General features: G+C 36.5%; 1 protein-coding gene and 1 pseudogene across 1 annotated transcript; one reads left to right on the plus strand and one right to left on the minus strand.

Annotated features, from left to right (window-relative positions):
• Positions 1–5,980: 5,980 nt before the first annotated feature.
• Positions 5,981–12,349, plus strand: LOC143863037 (receptor kinase-like protein Xa21). The gene is made up of 3 exons (XM_077373873.1): positions 5,981–8,755; positions 8,919–9,302; positions 12,024–12,349. Exons 1-3 carry the CDS (start codon positions 6,082–6,084, stop codon positions 12,035–12,037), a joined length of 3,072 nt encoding a protein of 1,023 aa, XP_077229988.1. The 5' UTR covers positions 5,981–6,081; the 3' UTR covers positions 12,038–12,349.
• Positions 12,350–14,700: 2,351 nt separating this feature from the next.
• Positions 14,701–17,118, minus strand: LOC143869885 (uncharacterized; annotated as a pseudogene).
• Between the last annotated feature and the right edge of the window lie 8,912 nt (positions 17,119–26,030).

Genomic DNA, 26,030 nt, shown 5'->3' on the forward strand with positions numbered 1-26,030 from the left:
ATTTCCTTGTTCAACTTTAGTTTAGGTATGCGAGTGTCTGTGTAAGAGTTCTTAATATTATAGTACAACCAATATTTTAGGTTGATAGTTGATAAATACCTAAGATCTATTATTCTGAAAAGTAGATAAAGGTTTGGTTTTAATCCCTTGGTTGTACGTGTCCTTATTCAAATGACCAGGAAATAAGAAAATACTTATATACATGTATATTAACTTGGTGCTAATATGTATCTTCTACTATGCTAGTCATACAACCCAAAGTTGAAGATTTTACAAATTTCATTGTTTTGCACCTGTGTTGTTCAAATGTTTGGTTAAGGTAATAAGGAGTATGTGTTTGAATTTGTTTGGTGCATGAAATGTAATATAAAGTGTTTTTTAGGATTGCCAATGTTTTATCTTTATTTTGTTTAGATATTGCTGGGTTGAAATATTGACATGATTCATGTTTGGTTTTTACTAGTTATTTAGCATAATGTATACCTTTATTTATGTGGAAATTATTTGTGCAACATGGTGTCTAGTTTTGATATGGTTAATGTGCAGTGATCTTATTCAGATTAATATAGTTTGGTGTAAAAAAGGTATCAAGTATATGAATTTCTCGCTGATCAATACTGTACAAGTTCATGAATAATGTAATTCTTACTGGCTCTAAGGATAGTCAAATTACATGGTTTATAATTTAGCTTTAATATCATTCAATTCTGTTAGTGATATAAAGCCTGTTTAGTCAAGAGTTTGTGAGAAAACTTAAGTTACAATGATAATACACAAGAGAGTTTATTTTAGTGATAGGAGTTTATGTGTGGTTTAAATTGCATTATCATATGCTAAATAGTTTCAGGTGAATTTATTTTAATAGAAGTTCAGCAATTAGTTTAATAATATGGTGTTTTGAATTTACTTTGTAATTGTTAGATTAATTTGAATATTGACTGTGAAGTCAAAACAGTAATTTGTGTGATCAGAATCTTTCCTTCTTCCTTTATTCCTTTTATAGATTAGAAAGACTGATTAAGTCTTTTACATAATCCCTTCTCTTTCATTGCAAGGGCGATGAAGGCGCTAGCCCAAGCCCATTATTAGGGGACTTGCTCAGTCCAAGTGGCGCTCCCCTCTTTTATTTAAAAGACTTGCCTAGTCTTTTAGATACGTGTTCCCTAGATATTAGATCCCCTCTGTCACTGCAAGGGCTATGATGGCGATAGCCGGAGCCTCCCCTTTTAGGAGACATGCTTTGTCTCATTGGTCATAGTTGTTCTCTGTGTTTAGGAGACTTGCTTAGTCTCACCAGCACCCTTCTTTTCTCCTCTTCTTTTAGGAGACTAGCCTAGTCTCATTGGCACTCCCCTTTTAGGGTTGTGGATTAAGAGTCAGTCCTTTCGTATAGGAGTCAGTCCTTTCGTATAGGAGTCAGTCCTTTAGCATAGGATGTCTGTCCTTAGCTAGAGAGTCCGTCTTTCAGGAGTCTATCCTATCATCATAGGGGTTAGGATTCTGTCTAGCCTCTAATCAAATCATGTGATTTTTGTATTCGCTCCTGCAAGGTATAGGATGATGTCCAACCCTTGCAGAGTTGTTATTCTGTTCATTCCCCCGCAAAGCATAGGATGCTGTCCAACCTTTGCGTGATATCAGGAGTCTATCTCCCTTTATGATGATAAGATTATGTCCTCTTGTGTCAAAAAACATTAAAAACATCTGAAAAACCAAAAATCTCAAAAATCTTAAGTCATTAGGAGCGTACTAGGAAATCTGTTCCGAACTACGTTTGGCTTGATCCCTTTCAATAGGGTACGTAGTGCAGCTTGGGATTCACATCCCAAGTCCAGCCAAACCTTTCAAAATAAACATTTTAAACCTTCAAAAAAATACAAAAATTCTTCAAAACCTTTTCAGAAAGATCTTCCCCTAGAGTTAGGAGTCTGTTCTAGCCGTTTGGGTGTTTTAGAATTAAGAGTCTGTCCTGATTTGTATTGATATGGTGTGTCCTATCGTGTGAGTGTCCCTAGGGTTAGGAGGCCTCGAATCGATCGGTTAGACATTTAGTCGAACCGATGGCTAGACTAGGAAGCATATAGTCAGCCCATGATTTTCATTAGGTTGCACAGCCTAGATACACATAGGATGTAGGGCCCACCTGCATTAGCTTAATGCTAATCAACCTGCATTAGTTAGGGCATATAGAGAGTCTTAAAAATTACAATTCACTTGAATTTAAGCAATTGTATAAAAAACTTTAAAAATTAGTCGAGTCTAGTGGATCGAGTCTAGGATAGCGGTTCTAGATGGTTAGGCATCGTGGTTTAGAATAGGGCATCGAACTACGTTGACTCCAATTCTTCCCGAGGCCGGGATACGTAGAGCAGCTGCGATGGACGGCCATCTTGGTCCGAGTCAATGCATTAGAGTTTTAGGATTCATTTTATCCACTTATGTTTAGAATTGATTTATGTTGTATGTTTTGCTGTGTTTTCTTACTTTCATGTACAGATCCTATACCTTTAGCTGTAGCATGCATGCGTTTGCACACCAGAACTCAGACACCAATTAGGTATGACACTTATAACCTAGCTATTATTAGGCGACACTTCTTTCATTTCTTTTATGTGTGCTTATTATTCATCTCCGAGACATGCATGATTAGATAGACGTCTTCTCGGAGATATTCATTCCCATTTCATATGACTTTCGCCCAAAACTCTTCAAAATTATTAAGTAAATGGCATAAGAGACCAGGTGTTTGCACTTGGGCGGATGAGGTGCTCTTTAGACCTTCCGAATTCGTAACCAGGCACGAACCTTCTTTTATATCTCTGGTTATTCGTTGCAACAGAGCATAGTATGGGATCCTTGGCCCACTTCCTTGGATGACGACTCTTCTTTGTTTAAGGTACGCCTCGAATCTGGGCTAGTCCCCGAATCGAGAGGTATCTCACCTTTTATCGCCACTCATACTGTGAGGGGCACTTCTTTCGAGAGTTCCTTGGTAGAGCTCTCCAATCACGTGGATGATCCTGAGAGACTGTTAGCGCGTGGGGGCCCGTCCCCCGCCCCTCTCTCGGATCGGGGTCCACAGGTGCCCAGAAGGCCAATATTCCTCCTCGCAGGCTTTAGCTTTCTGAAGCTTATCCAAGAAACTTGGATTTGGGTTTGGTAGCGATTTCCATCCCTCATTTTTCCGGAAAGTGCTTGGGCCAGCATGACCAAACTTAGCAAGAAGATTTCTGTTCTCTGGATCACGAGTTAGCAGAGAGGAAGGCGAGGTTATCCCTAGATTCCCACTGCCGGAAAAACCAAATACAGATTTGGGGGGAGGAGATAACAGACTCCCTTCAGAACAAGAAGCAGGACTAAAGGCGATGGATTTAAGTTTCCCCAGATCAGGGGGAATGGACTCCATGGCAGGAGGAGCTTGAAGAAGCAAGGATTTCGCCGGCGAAGGCAGGAGGAAGCTCTGAGATTTCTTGGGAGAGAAGCTACCTCGTGAGATTTCTTGGGAGGAAGGTCAATTTCTTGGGAGAAGTTATGAATAAATGGGAAAATTAGGGCAAAGGTAGGGCAAGATTGTCCATAGGAAAATGACTTTTCCCCCTCTAAAAAAGAACAAAACTTGGCTCGTAAGCGTGATTGAAAATCAATGTGGCCCACTCAAAGTCTGCCACATGGTGGGTATTTTAAGACGAGAAAAAAGTAAATTTCACAAGGACAATCGTACCCTTGCACTAATTTCCCAAAAATGAAGAGCCTATCTTGGGTTTTCCTTTGGCACAACCCATCTCTATTGTCTATATCCAATTGATACCTTCCCAAACACTTATTATCCTTAAGACGCTAAACCCCAAAAAGGTTTGGAGATTTTTGTTTATGAGAAAAGTGTTTCTGGGCACGTGCGCAGGGAGCTCCCTGCGCACAAGTGGCTTAAAAAGCCACTGATTGGCCAATGATTGGCCACAAGTGGCTTAAAAGGCCTTTGATTGGCCAATCAGTGGCTTTTTAAGCCACTTGTGCGCAGGGAGCTCGCAGAAACACTTTTCTCTTTGTTGATCACTCTTGAAGTTGATTTTGATTTTTCTTATTGGGGTTTAGGGCAGGTTGTCACTGTATCAAATTGATACCTCCCCATCATCTCTGTAAGTCCCCCAACCCTCATCTTTAAAATGCTAAACCCCTAAATGGATTGTAGTTTTTTTTATTATCACTCGGCTTGCAGCGACAAATCGACAATGTGAAAAGCAAAATTCAGGTGGTGCTTGTTATAATGAGCAATACCTCGTCTGAATTCTGAAAGTTTGGGGTATTTACTCTCCAAATCTAGAAAAAAGGAAACCAGAGAGTGCTGAGCTAATGAATGTTTAAGTCTTCTCTTCTGTTTTTTCGATATTAATTGCAGGGTTTCAAGGGAAAAGAACTACAAAGAAATCATGAGAAAGACGAGTCTTTAAAAATTCTGTTCCCCTAATTTTTTTTCATATGTCCTCTCGGCTGTTTTATAAGATTAAAACCCCATCATCACTCTTTCAAAAAAAAAAAATTTTGTTCGTTTTACAAAGAGAGATTGAGAGAGAGAATACATAGAAAGGAAAAATCCCCATTTTGAGGGAGACCATAAAGAACAATGAGATCTCGTTGTGCTTGCTAATCAGGGCAAGGGTACGATTGTCCATAAGAAAATTACTTTCCCCCTCTCTTAAAAATCAAAAAAATCGGCCACATGTCAGACACTGACTGGGCCACTTTGATTTTCGGAGGAACCTCCTCCAACACGTTGTTACAATAAATCAGTTTGTAACAGATTTGATCTTCTTAGAGGGAAGCTTAGCCTCTTGAACCACTTCGAGGGAAGGATCGTCCTCCTCTGTGCACAACACACACTATTGTGGGGATAAAATTCTCATTGAACAAAGAAAGGCTACGTACAAGTTATTTATTAAAAATTCTTATCATAGATAAGCCCTCTAAGACTCCTAACTAACTAAATAACTACAAAGCAAATCTCAAAACAATAAATATCTCTCAATCGATTTATTTCAGCCAAGGTAGGACCCAAATAAGTACGTTACATTCCTCCCTCCTTGAAATCAACCTTGTCCTCAAGGTTGGATCATTGGAGAAGATAATTTCTTCCGCCGGGGTCCCAAATCTTAGTGGGCATCATCTTCACGAAAAATATATTTGAAATCAATGGTTGAAACAACTCCATCTTCCAACTGATCTCATCGTGTCGTTCATCAAAGATCCTTATGTGCTTGTTCTTGGAATGATTTAGATGATAACACACGAATGGCCGTGAAAGAGAGTCTTTTCGATTATGTAGGACAGATTGAGGGGAAGATGAACGGCAGACTCTTCGGTGATGACCTCTCTTTTGTGCCTCCTTCGCCTTTTCTAATATCTGCTTTCTTTCTCTATTCTTCTTTTCTCCTCTTTTTCTATTTCACCATTTCTTTTTTGGAACTTTCTTTTCTTCGATTTGCTTTCTTTCATCTTCACCCATTTCCTTGATCAGCATGCTGATTTTGTTGAGGTCTTTCGGCAAATCACCGTTGCTCTTCTATCATTCTTGAAGCAGATACTTTCATCTTCTGAAAATCATCGGTTTGTAACGGATTTGATCTTCTTAGAGGGAAGATCAGCCTCTTGACCCACTTCGAGGGAAGGATTGTCCTCCTCTGTGCACAAAACACACTATTTTGGGGATAAAATTCTCATTGAACAAAGAAAGGTTACGTACAAGTTATTTATTAAAAATCCCTAACCTAGATAAGCATTACCTCTAAAACTCCTAACTAACTAAATAACTACAAGGCAAATCTCAAAATAACAAATATTTCAACCGATTTATTTCAGCCAAGATGGGACCGAAATAAGCACCTCACACACGTTTGGGAGCCAAGTTTTGTGCCCACCCAAGTCTATTAAACAATGGCCGGAAATCCTGGAGTTGTCCGTTCTGCGAGACTTCGTCTCACCCAACCCCAATCCCAGAATTTCTTATTGAATGCCAGTAAATACAGCCGTTGGTATCTGGGTTTCTCTGCAATTCTCATAGGGCTTTAAAATAACATTAGTCTTAGGATGTTTGGGCCATCATTTCTCTTCATTGTCACCTCTTTCTTGTTGTTCTTCATATTAGTAGTAGAATCTGCCACCATGGGAAACGAAACTGATCGACTCGCTTTGCTCGGCTTCAAGGATCGAATAGCTTCAGATCCCAAGCGTACCTTGGGTTCATGGAACCATACTCTCCATTTCTGCCAATGGGTGGGAGTCACATGTAGTCGTCGCCATCAAAGGGTCATCGTTTTGAACCTTGCCCATCAAGGCTTGATGGGGACAACTTCTCCCGACATAGCAAACCTCTCCTACCTCCGCGAAATTGACCTTACAAACAATTACTTCTATGGACAAATCCCAGCTGAAATGAGTCGCATGCCCCGATTGCGATATCTCAATCTCATTGACAATTCTTATCAAGGAGAATTTCCAGTCAATGTAACCGCCCATTGCCAAAAACTAGAATACTTGGATTTAAGTTCCAATGAACTTGTTGGGATACTTCCAGACAAGTTTCACCCACTCTCGAGGCTATCTTTTTTGAGGGTTTATACTAACAAACTCACGGGAAGCCTTCCACCTTCACTTGGTAACCTTTCATGTCTCTTGACCCTCGATGTAGGATCAATTAATTTGGAAGGACCCATCCCGGATGAACTAGGACGACTATCAGGCCTAAAGGTTCTCTCTGTTCGTGGGAATAAATTGTCTGGTATGATTCCTCCCTCAATTTTTAATATCTCCTCAATGAAATTTTTCAGCGTGGTTGATAATCAACTAAACGGTAGCCTTCCACCAGACATGGGACTCACTCTTCCCAATTTAAAGAAGTTTTTTGTTGATATCAACCTATTTACAGGGCCCATACCAGTTTCATTAGCCAATGCTTCACAATTAACAAAAATTGATTTTGGAAACAACAGCTTTAGTGGATCCCTGCCTATGAATTTGGGAACCCTTCAAGGTCTCAAATTATTCAACCTTGGAAATAATCAGCTCGGAAGCAAGGGCAAATTTGATGACTTGATTTTTCTCACTTCTTTGACTAATTGCTCTAGTCTAGAAGAGTTAAGTCTAGCTGCCAATCACATAAACGGTGTATTGCCTAACTCCATAGCTAATCTCTCAACCCAACTGATATACCTGACTTTAGGAAGAAACCAGATATCTGGGAGCATTCCTATAGGGATTGAGAATCTTGTGAACTTAACCAAACTGGGTATGGAGGGGAATTATTTAACAGGTACTATTCCTGTTGGAATTGGGAAGCTTAACAAACTCATAGCACTAAGCTTGTCACAAAATAATCTTTCTGGCCAAATTCCCCCTTCCATTGGAAATATAAGTCAATTGTCGGAACTCGGTTTAGATGGAAATAACTTACAAGGAAGCATTCCATCAAGTCTTGGAAAGTGCAAACATATGGAAGAATTATACCTTTCCAAAAATAACCTTGTTGGTACCATACCGAAACAAATTCTTATGCTTTCCTCCCTATCAAAATCACTCGATTTGTCTCATAATTCTTTCATAGGATCCCTGGCATCAGAAGTTGGAACCTTGAACCAACTTGGGAAATTGGTCATTTCTTACAACAGTTTATCTGGACAAATTCCAAGTACATTGGGTAACTGTCTTAGTTTGGAATACCTTTATATGGATAATAACTTTCTTCAAGGAATCATTCCATCATCATTGAGTACTTTAAGATGTATTCGGCAGTTAGATCTTTCACACAATAACTTGTCAGGAATGATTCCAAAATACTTGCAGAAGTTTCCTTTCCTTGAGTCTCTAAATCTCGCTTTTAATGATCTTGAGGGTGAAGTGCCAAAAGAAGGGATCTTCAAAAATGCAAGTGCAATTTCAATCAAGGGAAATAGCAAACTTTGTGGTGGTATAGCAGAACTACAGTTGCCTGCTTGCTCTGTACAAGTTTACAAGAAACATGGAAGGTCCCACTCTCTAAGAGTAATAATTTCCATTGCTAGTATGATTTTATGCTTAATTTTATTCACATGTTTCTTCACTTTTTTTTATTTTATCAAAAAAACGAGAAAAGACACTACATCATCCTTGGAGTATCAATGTTTAAAAGTTTCTTATGCTGAGCTTCTGAGAGCAACTAATGGGTTCGCTTTGGACAATTTGATTGGTGTGGGAAGTTATGGTTCTGTATATAAAGGAATTTTGGACCTCAGCCAAACAACCATTGCAGTAAAGGTACTCAACCTTCAACAACGAGGAGCTTATAAGAGCTTTGATGCTGAATGCGAAGTTCTGAGAAACATCCGACATCGAAATCTGGTTAGGATCTTAACTTCTTGCTCAAGTATTGATTTCCATGGCAATGATTTCAAGGCTTTAGTTTTTGAGTACATGCCTAATGGAAATCTGGAGAATTGGTTGCATCAAAGAGGAGATGGGCAGCACCCATTGCAGAACTTGAACCTTGTTCAAAGGCTAAACATAGCCATTGATGTAGCTTCTGCATTGGATTATCTTCATCACCATGGCCAAACACCAATTGTTCATCGCGATTTAAAACCGAGCAACATTCTTCTTGACGGTGACATGAATGCCCATTTGGGTGATTTTGGGTTGGCAAAGTTCCTTTTCAAAGCAAATGATAGTCTCTCAGAAAATCAAACCAACTCAATTGGTATAAAGGGATCTATAGGATATATTGCTCCAGGTAATCAAACAACTACTTTATTTTTTATTATTTATTTATCTCTCACATGATAACCAACTTTTAAATGGCATGGATTCATGATGAAGTTTAAATTTGCATTTTGCCAAGTTTTCTTTCTCACAAGATCAAAATTGTAATTATTGTACTGATATTTAAATGGCAGAGCAAGGGATAGGTGGAAAGGCATCTACACATGGAGATGTGTATAGTTATGGGATCCTTTTGTTGGAAATATTTACAAGAAAGAGACCTACCGATAACATATTTACTGATGGTCTAAGTCTTTTCCAATTTGCTAAGATGGCTTTGCCATCTCGAGTGATGGAGATTGCAGATCAACAATTACTTTCGGAAGTTGAAACTACCACCACCACCAACGAAATTCATAGCATCATGAGAAATAGAATACAAGATTGCTTGTTGTCAGTGTTCAAAATCGGTGTATCTTGTTGTACAGAATCACCACGAGAACGAATGGAGATGGGAGATGTTGTCATAGAACTACATGCGATTAAAGACATATATCTTGGGAACAGCGTCTATCAAGGTATGTTAAATAGGGGGTAGTCTTACATTAAATATCATTTATCTCAATAATTACTCTTGTATTAGCTCCATGTGAAGTAGAAGTGCTCGTTTTCTCAAGTGCACATGATGTTCGGTCACAAAGTTGGTGGGGGAGTGATTCGCATGGACAGTGAGCTGCTAGAAAATTGAATTGAAAAAAAAGGATAGTGTCAAAAGTGGGCTGCTAGAAAATGGGATTTCCTTTGGAAATATAGACTAAAACCTATGTTGTGACACACGTGCAAGAAGACAAGGAAGTGAACTCAATTCCCCACAAAATGCAAAAAAAAAAAAAAAAAAAACAAACAAACACATTGTGGAAATTACCAAATCCTTGGTCAATTTAACTTTGGTCTTTATTTTCCAAACGAAATCTTGCTCTGGAACTATTTTCCATAATAAAAATGAGAACCGAGTTCCTCTGAGTTGGGAGTTTTCTAATTCCCACGGCAGTGATTATACTTACGGTTCCTCTATCATAACTATTTTTAAATTTATAAATAATTCATGGTACAATACAATACAATCATAAAGGGTAAGATCGACCAATGGAAAATATTTGACACAGAACAAGTTGCAAAACAATTTCTAAATGGCTTCAAAACTACAACAGTAACTATCGGGATAGGGTATTATGTGTACTTGTTGGATCCATCTTGAAAAATCATGGAAAAAGCTCATTTTGACGGTCTACCATTAGCACTTATTGTTTGTTGCAAACTTTTTAGGCTAATAATATTTGCGCTACAATATTTTTATAATGACACAAACTACGTTGTTTTTATTACTTAATCAATTGTCCATAGCTATTACAATACCCATAATAGATCTCAACAACCAATTAAAAAAGAAATAAACAAGGTGAGTTTCTATCATTATCAAAACATGGTAGTGAAAATATTATAGATAGTCTGAATTTCATCTGGTCTGATCCTACTAGAGATCCCCTAGAGATCAGAAATTGTTGACTGAGGTTCTTAAGGCTTAGAGATGAATTCATACTGATGATTTTCAATGCTGGAATGCACTTTTTCTCTTTTCCTTGATAGGAGAGTCTATAGCCCTCAATTTTGATTATTATGTGCTTTACTGAAGAAAGAGAGCATCGGTTTGTGTGGTCTGTAACCAGTGGCGGAGCCAGGATTTATACATGGGGTGGGGGGGGGGGATGGGCGGGCTTCAAATTTTAGAGGCTTGGCCCAACTCAAGAGGGGTAGCTGCCCCCCTTATGCTACATGTAGCTCCGCCTCTGCCTGCAACTCAGAAATGACTGACACGATTGAGTGAAATGAGGAAGAAGACAGATGCCAACATTTTTGTGGATTTTTTGCTTCATCGGATGGTAGATATGGTTGCTAGTGGACGAGATGGAGTCATCGGAACATCATGAGTATAACAGTAGAAAAAATGAATGAACGAAATTGGTAGGGAAAACAAATTTGAGCATGGTCGACTGTGGTCTACCATGGACTGAGCTTGATCGACTGTCAAGGGACTCAGTCTCTTGAGCACGGTCGACTGTCCAGGGCCCCTTTTTGCCTATTTTCGGCCAACTGTAGTGCAGGTCGGCCGACTGTCCAGGAGGCTTCATTTTCGGCCGTTTCTTTTTTGGATTTTGACCTGTGGACATGCTTCTAGCTTTTATACCTTTTATGAATGTGCATGTTTGTCCATGTTTATGATTTACGGGTGATTCTATTCATTAGGAGACTAGATTTAGAGTTCCAAGGGATTGGGGATTTGCGTTCGAGGTAAGTTATATGACACATCTTTAGTGTTTTGTTCCCTGAAAGTTCCTGTTGTGCTTCATGACTCGTGATAACTATTTTGAGAAAAATACTTGCGAAATTATAAAATCCTTGTGATTCGTGCCAGTTTTGTACGATGTCCTATTTGCTAATGTAGGATCTAGCATGCCTTCTTCAAATATTCCAGTTATTTGTGTTATCATGCCTTGTCCAAATGATTTTAGATTATTTGTATTATCTGGATTTTTATTATTCAGAACAACGGCTTTGAGATCTTGATATATTATTCAGGATAAGTTCCAAAAGTATATCAAAGCTTTAAATGACTAGTGTTGCGAACTTGATGTACTATTTGTGACATGATTTAGAATATGTTCGTAACAATTGTTACTATGACATGTTAGACGTATGTCTTGTGAAATGATTGAGGGAAAATCTATTTATATGATTTGCATGCGAAATCTCATGAAGGCTTTGATCTGAGATCCCGCCAATGGGAGGTAGTACATTGGCCCTCTCGAATTGTATTATGAGAAACCGGTTTCAATCCGAGCTATCTGCGCAATAGCATACCTTGGGTGCCCCCGTGTTACTGGCTTAGTAGCAGCGGTTGATGTTCGATACCTTGGGTGCCCCGAGCTATCAGCTTAATGGAAACTTGATTCAGTAGTATGATCTACAGTCTATGCACATGAGATTATTTGTTTTCATATATGCTTATGCATAGCTTTGTCTTGGTTTTTATCAGTTTTGTTGACAAAATTTTATTAGTTTTGTTGAAAACAGTGAAAACAGAGATTTCTGATACCATGTTCTGAGGCCAGTCATTTCTGATCTTGCTTTGTCTGAATAATTAGTTTTAGCCTTTTCTATTGGCATGCTCAGATGAAACTAGGGTTGTGCTATATTGTTCACTGGCTTTGAAGCTCACTTGTGTTATTTTCTATTTTCAGATCCTGACACTTGATTTTGCGTGGGACCTGGGAGAGTGCCTGCGTAGGCTAGCTTTTGGAGTTTCTATTTATTGGATTTACTATTTTATTTGAGACATGTCACTGTTATTATGGATAATGGGAAGGACTTTATCATTTAATATCATGGGTGTGGACATCAGTTTTAATGGGGTTGCAGAGTTCTCCACTAGTTAGTTTAATTGATTATAGAGGTACTTAGTTGCTTTAATTAATGCTCTAATTTACTTGGATGAACTACCATCCACCATGAACACAGAGAGACCTGTCAAATTAGAGTACCAAATTGATTTTCTGTAACCCCATTGTCTTACATGTAGTGTATAATAAATTTCCCTATTTTCCTTATATCCTTGCTTCCATAACAAGATGTAGGAAGAAGTCATGGTTAAGGAAGGAAATAATTCATAAGTACAAAGCCTGTCTTTGTCGCAGGAGAAGATTTATTTCTTATTTAGTTTTATGTGTTTCCTTTCAATTTTTTCATATTTTAATTATTATACCAAAAATATATAATGTAATTTGATATAAGAACGTCCCAAATTTTGTTAATGTAGATTTTTCATGAATTTAATTTTGTGATTCCCATTCTCAATAATTTATAGAACCTAGCATCGATTCTTCAATTTTTGGCTCTCTTTTGAATTGAATTTTCAATTGCAAAGTTGTGTTACTGTTTGGTGGGTTGTATAAGCTATTAATGTTTGTTTATATGAAAATAGATGTGATTCATTAGTTGGATTGAGGTTTTTTTTATTTGAACTTGGGCCATTTTTATTAATTTTTGTACAATTTGCTTATCGAAGTTGAGAATTTACAAATGGGAGAGGGAAGATAGCAGTTTTGAGACTTTTGACTGATGATTAGTAACATGGGTTCATTTTTACTCTCATTATCGTTCCCTTATACATAAAATCTACAAGTGTGGACTGTGGAGAGCTTTCTTAAACCCTTTATCTGCAACCTACTTCCCAAACATCTGCAACCTTCTTCCATTGTAAAATCAAGAATTTTACACAGCTTTCAAACTAAAATCTGGATTCTAAAATCCGTGTATCCAAACCTGGATTCTAAGGAGCTGTTTGGATTGGCGGATTTTAGAATCTTGGATTTCCTCACAATCATGGATGGAAGACGAGAGAAGAAGGAGATCGTCCGTCATTTTCTGATATATCGCCCTTCTTTCCGTCAAGAAAGAGAGTAGGAGATTGGACATGTTTCCAGGTTTTAGAAATCTCAAGATGGGGGAGAGATTTCTAAAACCTAGATTTCTTATTTAGAAATCTCTCCCCCATTTTGGTATGTTGCCCATTTTAAAATTTTCTAAAATGTTAGTTTTGGTCATTGGCCCCATGCATCGCACGGGTGTCCCACTAGTAAGAAAGGATATATGATGAAGTTGTCTAATAGCTAGACCCAAAATTTAGGAACAATTAGTTTTTGCATGCTTATCTTCCAATTTTTTCCCTCTAATAAAGACTTGAACTTGGAGGCAATTTTTCAAATTAGACGGTGGAAAGAGGGGTTGCCACTTGGCACAACCACGTTGTGCGACATTCCGTTTTACTTATATACTAGTGGGCAACCCGTGCATCGTTAATTTAGATCGAAAACCAAAAAATTTAAAAAAAAAAAAAAAAGTGCAATATATTCTTGAATTACTATTTATCCATATATGAAAAAGATTAATAAAAATCAATAAAAGCAAAGATAAGATGCATTTACTTGCAACTAACACAAAAAACATGAGTTATAGAAGAATCGGACTTGTCATAGCCAAATTCATATCTCTTGCAAATAAATTTACATCATTGAAATCTGATCAATAGTTTTTAATCATTTACAGCTTAATTAATTTTTTTTTTAATATGAAACAATAAGAAATTATAACCATAGCTAACAAAATATAAATATGCATAAGATACCATCCACACTTGCGTCAAAAGGCCTACTACTAAGGTGTTCCAATCGAAGAGTATGTGCCGTAAGGGGGGTTTAGTCGTGGGGGATTTTAATGTGCGGACAAATTGTCCGTGACTTTGACAAATTGTCCATGACTCTTTGGGGACTTGGACTTTACTGTGCGGACACTTGGGACTTTGGGACTCTAGTGGGAACTTTTTAGAGTCACGCGGACATTAAAATCTCACATAAGCCATCAACAAATACATGAATTTGAAGTCCTAGAGTTTTAATAATCAATTTTTAGTATGATCCCATGGATTTGTGGGCCTTACTATCATATCGAAGTACTATTTTGCACTTGTGGGTTTCGTTTATGCCTCCAAATAAAGGAAAATTATAGGCCTAACTAGTTGGTAAAACTCTGCACGCACACAGGATTCTTGGAGGTGAATTGAACGCTATTGCAGAGGATTCTTCAAAGAAAAATCCTCTGCAATTTTCTTGCTCAGTTACTTGGCAATTTTTTTTTTTTTTGCAAAGAATTTTACTGCCCAAGTTATCATTTCCAACAACAATTGATAAACATTGAATAATCCTTTGTCCTTTTGGTATATTCACCACATGATTTAGCAAGCAAAGATTTGAGTGTAAATAACTAGATGGGAAAACAGTTTCTCCTCAGGGGGAGCGAAGTGCACATATGAGTTTCAGCCATTCCTAGAGTCTTAGCAGAACCTTGCTGCGTTTAGAGCAATTAGCATCTGTTTCTCCCCAGTGGAAGCGATGTGCACATATATATAAGTTTCCTTAAACTCGACTTCCTTGAAGATGTGAAAATGGATGCATAGATTTCTTTCGTAGCATTAGCCGGAACTCTATCCGCAGCCTTGAACTCTTTCAATGGACCATTCCCATTTGCACCTTTAACAGAATCCCCTGCCATTGCATTCTTCGCACTTCCTTCACTTTACTGTAGTCGAAACCGTAGCCTTATCATCAACATCATGTTTTGTACCACTTAACTGCAAAGAACCCAAACAAACACCCTCTTCACCAATCTTCCCCCCATTCCTATTCTTCTCCTTCTTCTCTTTCTTCTACCTCAATTTCACTCTTTCCTCCTCCATCCTTTCCCTCAACACCGCAACTTCCTCTGCATTTCCATTAATCACAACCTTATCCAACTCCGAAAACCCCATGGCAAACAAACCAGGTTGAGGACTTCACTTCCTTCAAAGCCTTCACCTCAAAACATGCCCACAATTCCCCAATACAAAAAAAAATATACTTCCCATTGAATGCAAGACCAGCTCTACTCTAGGAATCGACGAAAGCTGAATTGGGTTCATATCATTAAGGCCCTTTATGTGACCAAATTCCAGTCACTTGGAATTTTTTATTGACTCTTCCAACGGTTTTCTATCTATAGGAAAGGAGACTAAACCTCCCCAAATTTTCAAAACATGATGTAAAAACCTCAACTAAAAAATTCCTTCTCTTTCAACAAGACCTCTTTCAAAAGACTCAAATAAAAAGATTTAAAAAAAAAAACAAAAATAAATAAAAGGGGTATTAAAGGGGGTGTTCATTTATCTGCAACTTAAAAGAAGAAATGGTGCTGTAATTTTCTTCTCAGTCAAAAGGCAAGAAGGAATTCAACCCACATCAAGGAGAACCAAAAAAACTAACAGAAGAAAAAAATGGAAAATCACCCCAACGAGGTACAATGACCCCCTCCGTTCTGATTTGTATTTGACGAATGAAAAAATGAGAGGGAGATGAACGCCTTTGATGAAAGCACAAAACGAGGAGAGAGAGAGAGAGAGAGAGAGAGAGAGAGAGAGAGAGAGAGAGAGAGAGAGACCCTTGCAATGGCGTTATCTCTGTTGGAAATTTTCAAAATGTTTTGAGATAAGTCAAAATATTTGAAGTGTTTTATCAAAATAAAAGGAGAATTAAAACAGATTTTCAAATAGGGCCGGTCGACCGCGGATTAGAATCTGGAAATATATGTGATTTCCAGAAAGGTATAGCCGATCGACTGCGGTAGGTCCGATCGACCACGGTTCTTTGGATCGAGAAAAAATAAAATGGACAAAAGCATGCCGGCGGGCTACCGTGGATGTTCAAACATCTATCCGTTGAGACAAAATAGACATGGCTTTTCACATCCCTTTTTTAACCTTTCTTCATGTCTTTTGATTCCCAACAGTCATGGATGATTTTCAAACACAAGAGACACCTTGTGGATGATCCAAAACTTTTAAATCGCAAAGAAGTGCGATCGAATGGTTATTATTCAAACAAATCCAAGAGATGTCTTGAAGGGATGTTTCCCTTAATGAAAAGACATCTATGGCTCTATAAAAAGAGCAGAAAATCTATCTTTTTGGAGTTAGTTATTGTTGGACATTTCTCTTATGAAATTCCTACTCTCTTATTTCTTCTCATGTTTTAAAGGATGAGTTTTATACAAAACAATGCACTAAAAACTGTTTTACTGTAAAAACAGTTTTAGTGAATTTCTCTAAGGCTTGTAATTCTTAAAAGGCGTTTTGGGTTTGATTCCGCTTGTGTAAAGCGTCGTCAAACATTTGTAGGACATTCCTACAAGGCTTCATTGTATCTTGGAGGCAATTTGTGGATCCTCGTTGCACACTACTGGTGGGGGCGAATATTGTCTTAAGGAAAGCGATTACGCGCCTTGAAGCATCACTTCTTGTTCATACTAAATCTCCATTAGCCATAAATCACACCAACAATCTTAAGACAATATTCTATGGAGATCTTCAAGGCATGCTTTCAAGAAGACAAGATGAAGAATTGGATACAATGGTATGAATCACTTTAGTTGGACTTGATTACATAAGGTACGCTTTTTGGATTATAAATCATGTTTGATTTAATCAAGTTCAGCATAGGGAATTATTTTTAATTATATATGTTTTGTGATATCTTCATATTTCCCTTAAAAGAATGGAATCCACTATAATGGAATGACTCACAATAGTCTGTGTTTCAAGGAGGTTTAATTCTCTTGAAAATTTGACTTTATGTTAATATTTAGAGAAAAGTAGAGTTTAAAACTTTTACCTCTATAATGGTTGAATCTCTTAAGAAAATTGACTTGAATGTCAATTATTAGAGAAAGCAGAGTATAAACACTTACCATTGTATACACGGTTAATTGGTGAATAAGTAAGAAAGGGTACAAATAACACTTTCTTGTTTAAAGATGTAATTCTTGTTAAGAAGGGAATTTATGTGAAGATATATGTAAGGCATATGAGAATGTTCACTTTTAATTTGAAATGTCATTAGGACATGCAAATAATAATTGATCAAAGTGAATATTATCCACGTATGATATAGTTTATGTTATAACCTATTATTCCTTGGCTGAAAATCAGGAAAGAGAAACAAACATGTAAATGTTCTTGATAAGAACATGTATGGCTTGGTTTTCCTTGTGGCTAAAGTTAGCCTAAATTGGTGCATACTTCTTGGAAGAAGTTAGATGCACAATTTGGTAAAGGAATTTGAAAGCCATGAAATTTGAGATTATATTCTCGAAGATGGAAATGACTTGGGTGTGACAAGTAGTGTCTATAAAAGACAATGGCCCATTTTGACTTAGTGGTCAAATTGAGAATGTAAGCATTCTCTTCAAAGGCAATAGTCACTAATGAAGTTAAAGGATAAAGAATATTGGAATTAGAATTTATTCTAAGAAAATTCCTTGATATTTCTGATTTAAGTTGTTTGTTTGAAACTAAAGATATGGTAGTCTTTAGTGACACTTTTGGTAAAGTGGGAATAAACTTGTTTTAAATAAAACAAGTGAAATCTCTCAAGGATAGTTTGAGAATAAACGGTTGTAAATTGTTGATGTCATACAAGTAAATTCACATACTTGTTAGTGTGGAAGTGTTATGTCATGATTAAGAATGATATATTGCATGTTTAATCTTGATATTGTTTGAAAATTTCAAATATGATATCACATAATGAAACATGGTTATCATTAGAAAATGCATATTTTTATACTTTCTAAAGTATAAATTATTTTCAAAATGAATATTTGATCTATTCATGGTGATATGCATATGATGGTCTTTAATAAAGTATATGAAAAATCATGATAAGTTACCTACGTTTGGTATATGCATCTTTTCTATAAAGATGAATTTTAAGAAAATAAAAACTTTTAGAAAATCAAAATGAAATTAAGATCAAGTATCTTATGTATAATATTAAGGAAATTACCTCTTTCTTGATTTTGTTGAAAAATGTGAAATAAGTTTGGACTTATATATACTTAGATGAAGTAATGAAGCAAAACTAATGAATAAGATGTTAACAGAAATCCTAGTTAGTGGATAAGTTTTAACAATCTCTAAACTCTTCTTGAATACTTGTATATCCTTATAAGATCTGAAAGAAAGTAAAACCTTTCTTAGGTGATCTCAAAGGAATTCTTAGGTGATCTCAAATAAAGAAATTATAAGAAGGTTAATTTTAAATTCGTAAATACAAGAAGAAGTTGGAAAGGAATGGTGTTGAGTACATATTCTTAGATATTAGAACTTGATGTTCTATGTGAAGTCACAAAGTTGTTGACCTTTGGGTTGTAATTTTTTGAGGTTAAATTCTCCTCTATCCAAAAGTTGTAAGATTTTAATCCATTTTAGAATCATTACAACAGTATAAAAGAGAATGTAATCATGTTTTCATAATTTATTTAGGAGAGACTAAATAATCTCTTAAACTTCCATCTTGATAAGTCTAAGAGTAGAATCTGATCCTCAAGGATAAAAAGATGAATTAATGTATATAGATTCTATTGTAGAATGGAGATAGTAATAAATAGTAATAAAGTAGACTCTGTTGTAGAAGTTATTTTGCTATAAGTGGGTCTTTAAAAGGATCAATACAAAGATCATGAGATAGAGGTCATTAGAATAATCTGAAGCAAGATAGTTGTAAAGATTTATAAAGAATGATAAGATAAATTATTTTCACAATTAGACTTTGAATGCTAAGATTAAAACCAATTTTATAATCTCTAAGATCCATAGTTATTAAATGGATGATTGAGATAGAGTAACTTGAATAGTAATCTTGATGGCTTTGAATATATATAGAAAATGACTTGAAGGTTAGTTGTTTCTTATCTAGAAATAAGATTTGCAAGTCATTGTATAATTTGCTCAATGTATGTTTTGTTTAAATATCCAAATAGAATAAGAAATGTTTGATAAGATTATAATATCAAATGATTTGAGGATACATAATACAATAATTGTACATATAGCAAATTTAAAATTCTAAAATTGTTATCGGTTTTGGATACCATGTGATTTTGATATTGAAATCGGTATTATATATGTCAATAAGTAATTTATGATCAAAATCTGATATTAAATTGTGTATTAAAATCCCAAAGAGTTTTGCCATTTATAAAATGTTGGTGTTATAAATGTTTTGTTGGGTATTGAAAATGTGAGAAAGAGTAATGGTTATGTTATGTCTCTATATAGAAAATTCCCAAAGGTTCAATCATTTGAACATACACCAAGGTATATAATTTTGGTTCAAACCCAAAATTTGAATGTAGAAGAATTATTTTTTCAGTCAAAGTAAGATTATGTTATTGATGGTTTTTGTATGCTTTGATAGTTGTTAGACCTGGTAAATCAAAAGCAACATATAAACTTGTATGTTTACAAAGTTCAGGTCAAGTACATTAACATGTATGGATTTTCAAATTACTGAAAAGAATTTTGAACTATAGAAATGTCTATAGTTGGTATCCTGTAATGATAAAAATGATATGAAATGCCAGTTAGATAACTGAATACACATGAATGAGTGAATGATATGCACTCATGGTGGGGGTATATCTCCCGGCCCTCTAAAAGCAAAGATGCATAATTGATTCTATGGCGTCAGAATTCAATGCATTGGGCTTTTAGGATAAAGAGGCAAATTGGCTAAGGAAATTCTAGTTTTAAATAAGCCAATGTTGTTTAAATTTCAGTAGTAGGTTCTTGCACTATTGAAGGCCTATAACCAAGTGGTAAGTCAAGATATATATGACTTAAGGTGGTTATGTAAGGCAGTTACTTACAGACGGTGAAGTAACGTGTGGTTATACCAAAAATTTGGTTGAAAGATCTCGCAAGATGGATGGTGGTTAAATGCCATAAAGGGATGGGTTAAAGCCATTAACCAATGATGGAAACTCGACTCAACGCTTGAAGAAACATCAAGTTTTGAGTTCAATGAGCCTAAGTACATCATTCAGAGTGGTTGCAAGCACTATAATATATTTTATTTATCATTCCAAGGGAAAGTGCTTGGTACCTGTAATGTGTAACAGAGAAGGATGAGCAATTGGCTCTTAATAGGCTTGTAACAGGATGTTAGGGTGCTATAGTTACAGGGGCACTCTTAAGCCTACCTATGTGAGTGTAGAAGTGGTGCCGCTACCTATGAGACTTGGCTAGTCTCTAGAGCGCTCATGAAACCGAGATATAGATACAAGGCCAATACACATGTTGGCTCTTAAAAACTGTTTAATGAGATGAAAACTTATGTGTGAGATATGTCCGGTTAGCCGATGTGGAGCCCAATCCCGCGAGAGGGTGAGGCGCGAGCCGCCACGCTCTCTCTTGGTCTCTCGTACCCATGCGAATGGCGTGTGCTTTTTATTGTTGATTTTAATTACCCAACCAAGCAGGCAGCAACCAAGCCATAGGGTGCAATCAAACGTGCAACCCAGTACCCATAGGGGCAGGGGTAAGCCGCCGAGCCTAGCAAGGTGTGATTTAATTCATCTTTTCTGTGAACTTGGGATCACTAAGGCAATCCGAATTCCACGCAAAAGAGAGTGACAAAGTCGCCACCTAGATGAGGGATCTAGGACCCATAATTGACCAGAAATCTAGACTCGTTACCTGGTTACGAGAATGGAAGGTATGGGGAGTTACCACCACATGCACCATTCCTACCCGATAATCGGTCTTCAATTCCAAAAGTTAACTCTTTTGAATTTCTTTTAAATGGCTCATCTAACTCTATATTAATGTGCGAACTATGTGACATGCATCCTAAGATCTAATTTCAATGTAATTCCTAAATGTGTATCTTGATTTCTTAATTTGTTTGAATTCAATCTAAGTGAAAGTTCTCCTAAAATGCTAATTTGAGGGAAATCCTACATATTTTAATTAAGAATTTATAAGAAAACTAATATACAAAATTCCACCATTTGTGTGTGGGGCCGACTCGTAAGATTTCTGTTTCAGCGGCTTAAAGAATGAATGCATGACAGAAAATTAAAGTTCCCTAGAATTTTTCATAATGATTTTGGTTAATTTCGATTTTTAATAGATTTTATCAATTTCAGATCACATGGATGATTTTACAAATGAACTCATTGCAAATAAATTCGAAATAAATTAAAATTTCTACAGTAACAAGATATGAATGAATATAGCTTACTGGAAAACTTTCATAGATTTTTATATTAAGTTGCTTTTAATTTTTGATTTAATAACAATGAGACTAGATTGTTAAAATTACAAAGAAACCCTTAAAAATAGAAATCTAAATCAATTGAAATTTCTACCATAGCAAAGTATGAATGAATATAGTATACTGTGAAAATTTCATGAATTTTAGATACGATTTACTATCAATTTCAGATTTTTAAAGATTCGGATCAGATTATGAATTTACACAGCATCCCCCTAGGAAACAAATTCCAAATCAATTGAAACTTTTACTGTAACATTGTATTTATAATATAATACTACTGTAAAGTTTTTGACAATTTTAATCATGATTTGATATTAATAAAAAACCTCACAAAATCTGGTTGTTTTAAAAGAAAATATCAAACGATATACCAAATAGAATCCTAACATCATTAAAAATTTATGGCAGAATATATCAGCATCATATTATTTTACTACGAAATTTTATTAATTTTAGAACTTATTTGGTATATTTTTTATTTTTCTTCTTCAAAAAGATATCTTTAGAGTTTTCTATTTTTTAAATATGATTTTTGAGAAAATTATGACTTTGGAAGATATCCTTTAACGTTGTTCTGATATGATGAACACAAGAAAATTATAATATTCCAAGAAATAGATCATCCTAAGATAGCTGTTTTTTTCAATTTCTTAATATCCCGGTCATTAATTCAAATTAAATTTCAATCTTCATTGAAATTCTGGAAATCCTTAGATCCAACGTCTGATCCAATCCGATAGTTCTTTTAGTCCCATTAAATAGATCATTGCATTAAATTTTGAGACGAATCGGATTTCGAAACACTCATGTTAACCAGATTTTGAGCCAACCCATATATTATTGAATTAAATAAGCATAAATACTAAAATCATGCAAAAATACGTAAAAAAAGTACGGAATAATTCTAGAAAAATCTGAAAAGAATGAACCTACCTTTGATGGCTGTCCGAGCCGAATCCGAAAGCACGAGAGTCCGAGGATGATGATTTGATGCCGAAATTCCGAGATCGAATCCGAAGGCTTTTCCCAATGTTTGTGAAAAATACATTTTCCTTTCCCAAATGTGAATCAAAGGATGATCAAGCTTCAGTGGAGAGAGAGAGGGACGTTGAGAGATGAAGAGAGAGACGTTGAGAGATGGAGATTGAGCTTGAGAGATGAGAGAGAGCTTGCTGTTGAGAGATGAAGATTGAGAGAGGGCTGTGGAGAGGTGAAGAGAGAGCTTTGAGAGATGAGAGAGAGACGATTGAGAGAGAGACGTTGAGAGAGATGTTGAGAGATGAAGAGATTGAGAGATGAGAGAGAGACGTTGAGAGGGTGAGATTGAGAGAGATGTTGAGAGAAGAAGAGATTGAGAGAGGGCTGTAGAGAGGGTGAGATTGAGAGAGATGTTGAGAGATGAAGAGATTGAGAGAGGGCTGTAGAGAGGGCTGTAGAGAGGGAGAGTACCGAGTGAGGGTTGTACAGAGGTATATGAGAGGGCTGTAGAGAGAAACAAAATTGCCTCCTAAAAAGCCAAACGTTCCAACCCCTCCTTCCACTACTGTCCCTTATTTTATATATTTTTTCATTGCTATTTTCTTTTCGCTTCTCTGAAGGCTAGAGCTATTCCATTTAGCAACTATCCCAAACCCTCTTGAACAGCTCTCCTCTAAAGGTTTCCTTTTTCTTTTCTTTTTATGAGGGCTTGTCTTTTTTATGGAGGTCAAAAAGAGAAGTTACCGATTTCACCACTTTCCTTAAATCTTGTTGGAGAGAAGAAAAAAAAAACGATTGCTATCATTCCAATTGGTAGCATTCTAAAAATTTCCCCAAGTGTGAGTCATCGACTACTCTTTTTATAGAGAGAGAGAGAGACTAAGCTTTTTGAATCCCAAAGAAAGAAAAAATTTGCCTTTTTTAGATAGGAATACAATATTGCATGCTTTGTAGCCTTTTTTGAATAGGAATATAATATTGCATGCTTTCTTGCCTTTTCAGGGGAGCACATCACGTGAATGCACATAGTGCATGGGTTTGGGTTATTCGGCTATTCAGCTAAATGGGGGTGGAAATGAGAGCCATGAAGTAATCCTCACCGTCCAATTGATTGGCTACCATGCAAATACACTAAAATGATCTCGACCATCAATTTTATGATCCACTATGCGAGTAGATGACGCCCCAAAACCATTTTCATAGGATGATCTAAATCGTTCATTTGATGGGCAATAATTATGTGCAAAAAAAGTTAGTTCCATATGGTGATCCGAATTGCCTATTTGGTGGGGCCACAATTCAAGTTGGTTGCGTTTCAAAAAATCCCCTCCATAAGACGATCATAGCTCTCCAATTCATGGGTCATGATATAAAATTAGTTGCGGCCCCCCTACCCATAAATCATGTTTGTAGGGTGATCTAACCGTCGAGATGGTGGGTGGAAATGTCCATTGGCCGTGCCCCAAATCATTCTAGTAGATGACCCTAAATCATTTCATTGATGGGCCGTCACCTTACATTTTTTCACAATAATGGGCCCGTGCTGGATCAGCCAGAATAAACTATGCTCATCATGAAAATCGGTTTTTTTTTATTGGACCCAAATAAGTTCAAAACTCATATCTCTCATTAAAAACAATGCAGGGAACCCTTGCTCGATCCAAATCAAACCAAAATGCTCAATGCGGGCCCACCAAGTGGGTCCAAATCTCTCTTGTTTAAGTTCTTGTGAATAACCCTCCTCAACTCTTAGCGGAAAAATACATATTAGGACGGAAACGACCGAAGAGATTATAAGAGATGGACAAAATAAATAAATAAAAACTAGAAAACCGATAGAAAAGACACTAACCACTTCATTGATTAAAGCGGAGCAAAATGAGGGTGTCTATAGCCGAATAGAATAGCTAGTTCAAAGACACGTCTACTATGCAATTCTGGCTAACTTTGATGTGTTTTCACTAAGTGATGGTTCAAATCGTAAGATATCTTCATTTATGCGTAAGGTTTCCAAGCCTGATGAGAAAACTTTCTTTGATTTTGAAAATGGTGGGGGATTGTTGGAAATTTTCAAAATGTTTTGGGATAAGTCAAAATATTTGAAGTGTTTTATCAAAATAAAAAGAGAATTAAAACATATTTTCAAACAGGACCGGTCGACCAGGGGTTCCCGGGCGACCGCAGATTGGAACCTGGAAATATATGTGATTTCCAGAAAGGTATTGCCGGTCGACCGCGGTTCTTTAGATCGAGAAAAAAAATGGACAGAAGCATGCCGGCGAGCGACCTTGGTGGCCCAGTCGACCGCGAATGTTCGAAAATCTATCCATTGGGAGAAAATAGACATGGCTTTTCACTTCCGTTTTTTAACCTTTCTTCATGTCTTTTGATTCCCAACAGTCATGGATGATTTTCAAACACAAGAGACACCTTGTGGATGATCCAAAACCTTTAAATCGCAAAGAGGTGTGATCGAATGGTTATTATTCAAACCAATCCAAGAGATGTCTTGAAGGGATGTTTCCCTTAATGAAAAGATATCTATGGCTCTATAAAAAGAGTAGAAAATCTGTCTTTTTGGAATTAGTTATTGCTGGACTTTTCTCTTATGAAATTCCCTACTCTTATTTCCTCTCATGTTTTAAAGGATGAGTTTTATACAAAACAATACACTAAAAACTGTTTTACTGCAGAAACTGTTTTACTGAATTTCTCCAAGGCTTTGTAATTCTTAAAGGGCGTTTTGGGTTTGATTCCGCTTGTGCAAAGCGTCGTCAAACACTTGTAGGACATTCCTACAAGTCTTCATTGTATCTTGAAGGCAATTCGCAGATCCCTGTTGAACACTACTGGTGGAGGCGAATATTGTCTTAAGGAAAGCGATTATGTGCCTTGAAGCATCACTTCTTGTTCATATTAAATCTCCATCAGCCACAAATACCACCAACAATTTCATCCCGAGAGATGAGGGCAGCGATGAGTTGCGCGATGTGGAGGACTTTTTAATGTTTCACCTGATGGAGGCGAACATTAGAAGCGGCTTTTTTACTTATAACTCCTGACTTTAAGTTCGCACGACGGAAAAAGTTCGTGACTTATGCAAATTACGACTAAGGGTGCTTTTGAGAGTTCACGAAATAAGTCACGCCCGACTAACGACGGATTTATTAAATCCACCAAGGGCCGTGTAAATACACCGCTACTAACCCCCCCTAAGACACTGAGAAATATCCATCCATGAAAATGTAATAATGGGTAAAAAGGCATGGATTTTAAGATTGCTTATAAATTAGTTTACCTTTTGCGGATCTATGGAGGGGATATTCCACTGATATGAAAAGTTTATTCCCAGATTTTCTTGGCAATGTCGAAGCAAGAGGAGCAGCTGGATTGTGCAAAAAAATGAAAAGTTAGGAGAACACTTGCAGATAAATATAAAAAAATGGAATGAAAAAACATGAAATAACTTTAGAAAACAGAGCAATAACTAATCTGTTTATATGCAGAAATCACAATGGAAATGTAAAGCCATTCACTTTTGGGTTCACATTAGGCCCAACACCT

This window comes from Tasmannia lanceolata, unplaced genomic scaffold (genome assembly GCF_043159265.1).
Source record: "Tasmannia lanceolata isolate RefF3 unplaced genomic scaffold, GAP_Taslan_0.1 ptg000003l, whole genome shotgun sequence".
Classification (NCBI taxonomy): Eukaryota; Viridiplantae; Streptophyta; class Magnoliopsida; order Canellales; family Winteraceae; genus Tasmannia; species Tasmannia lanceolata.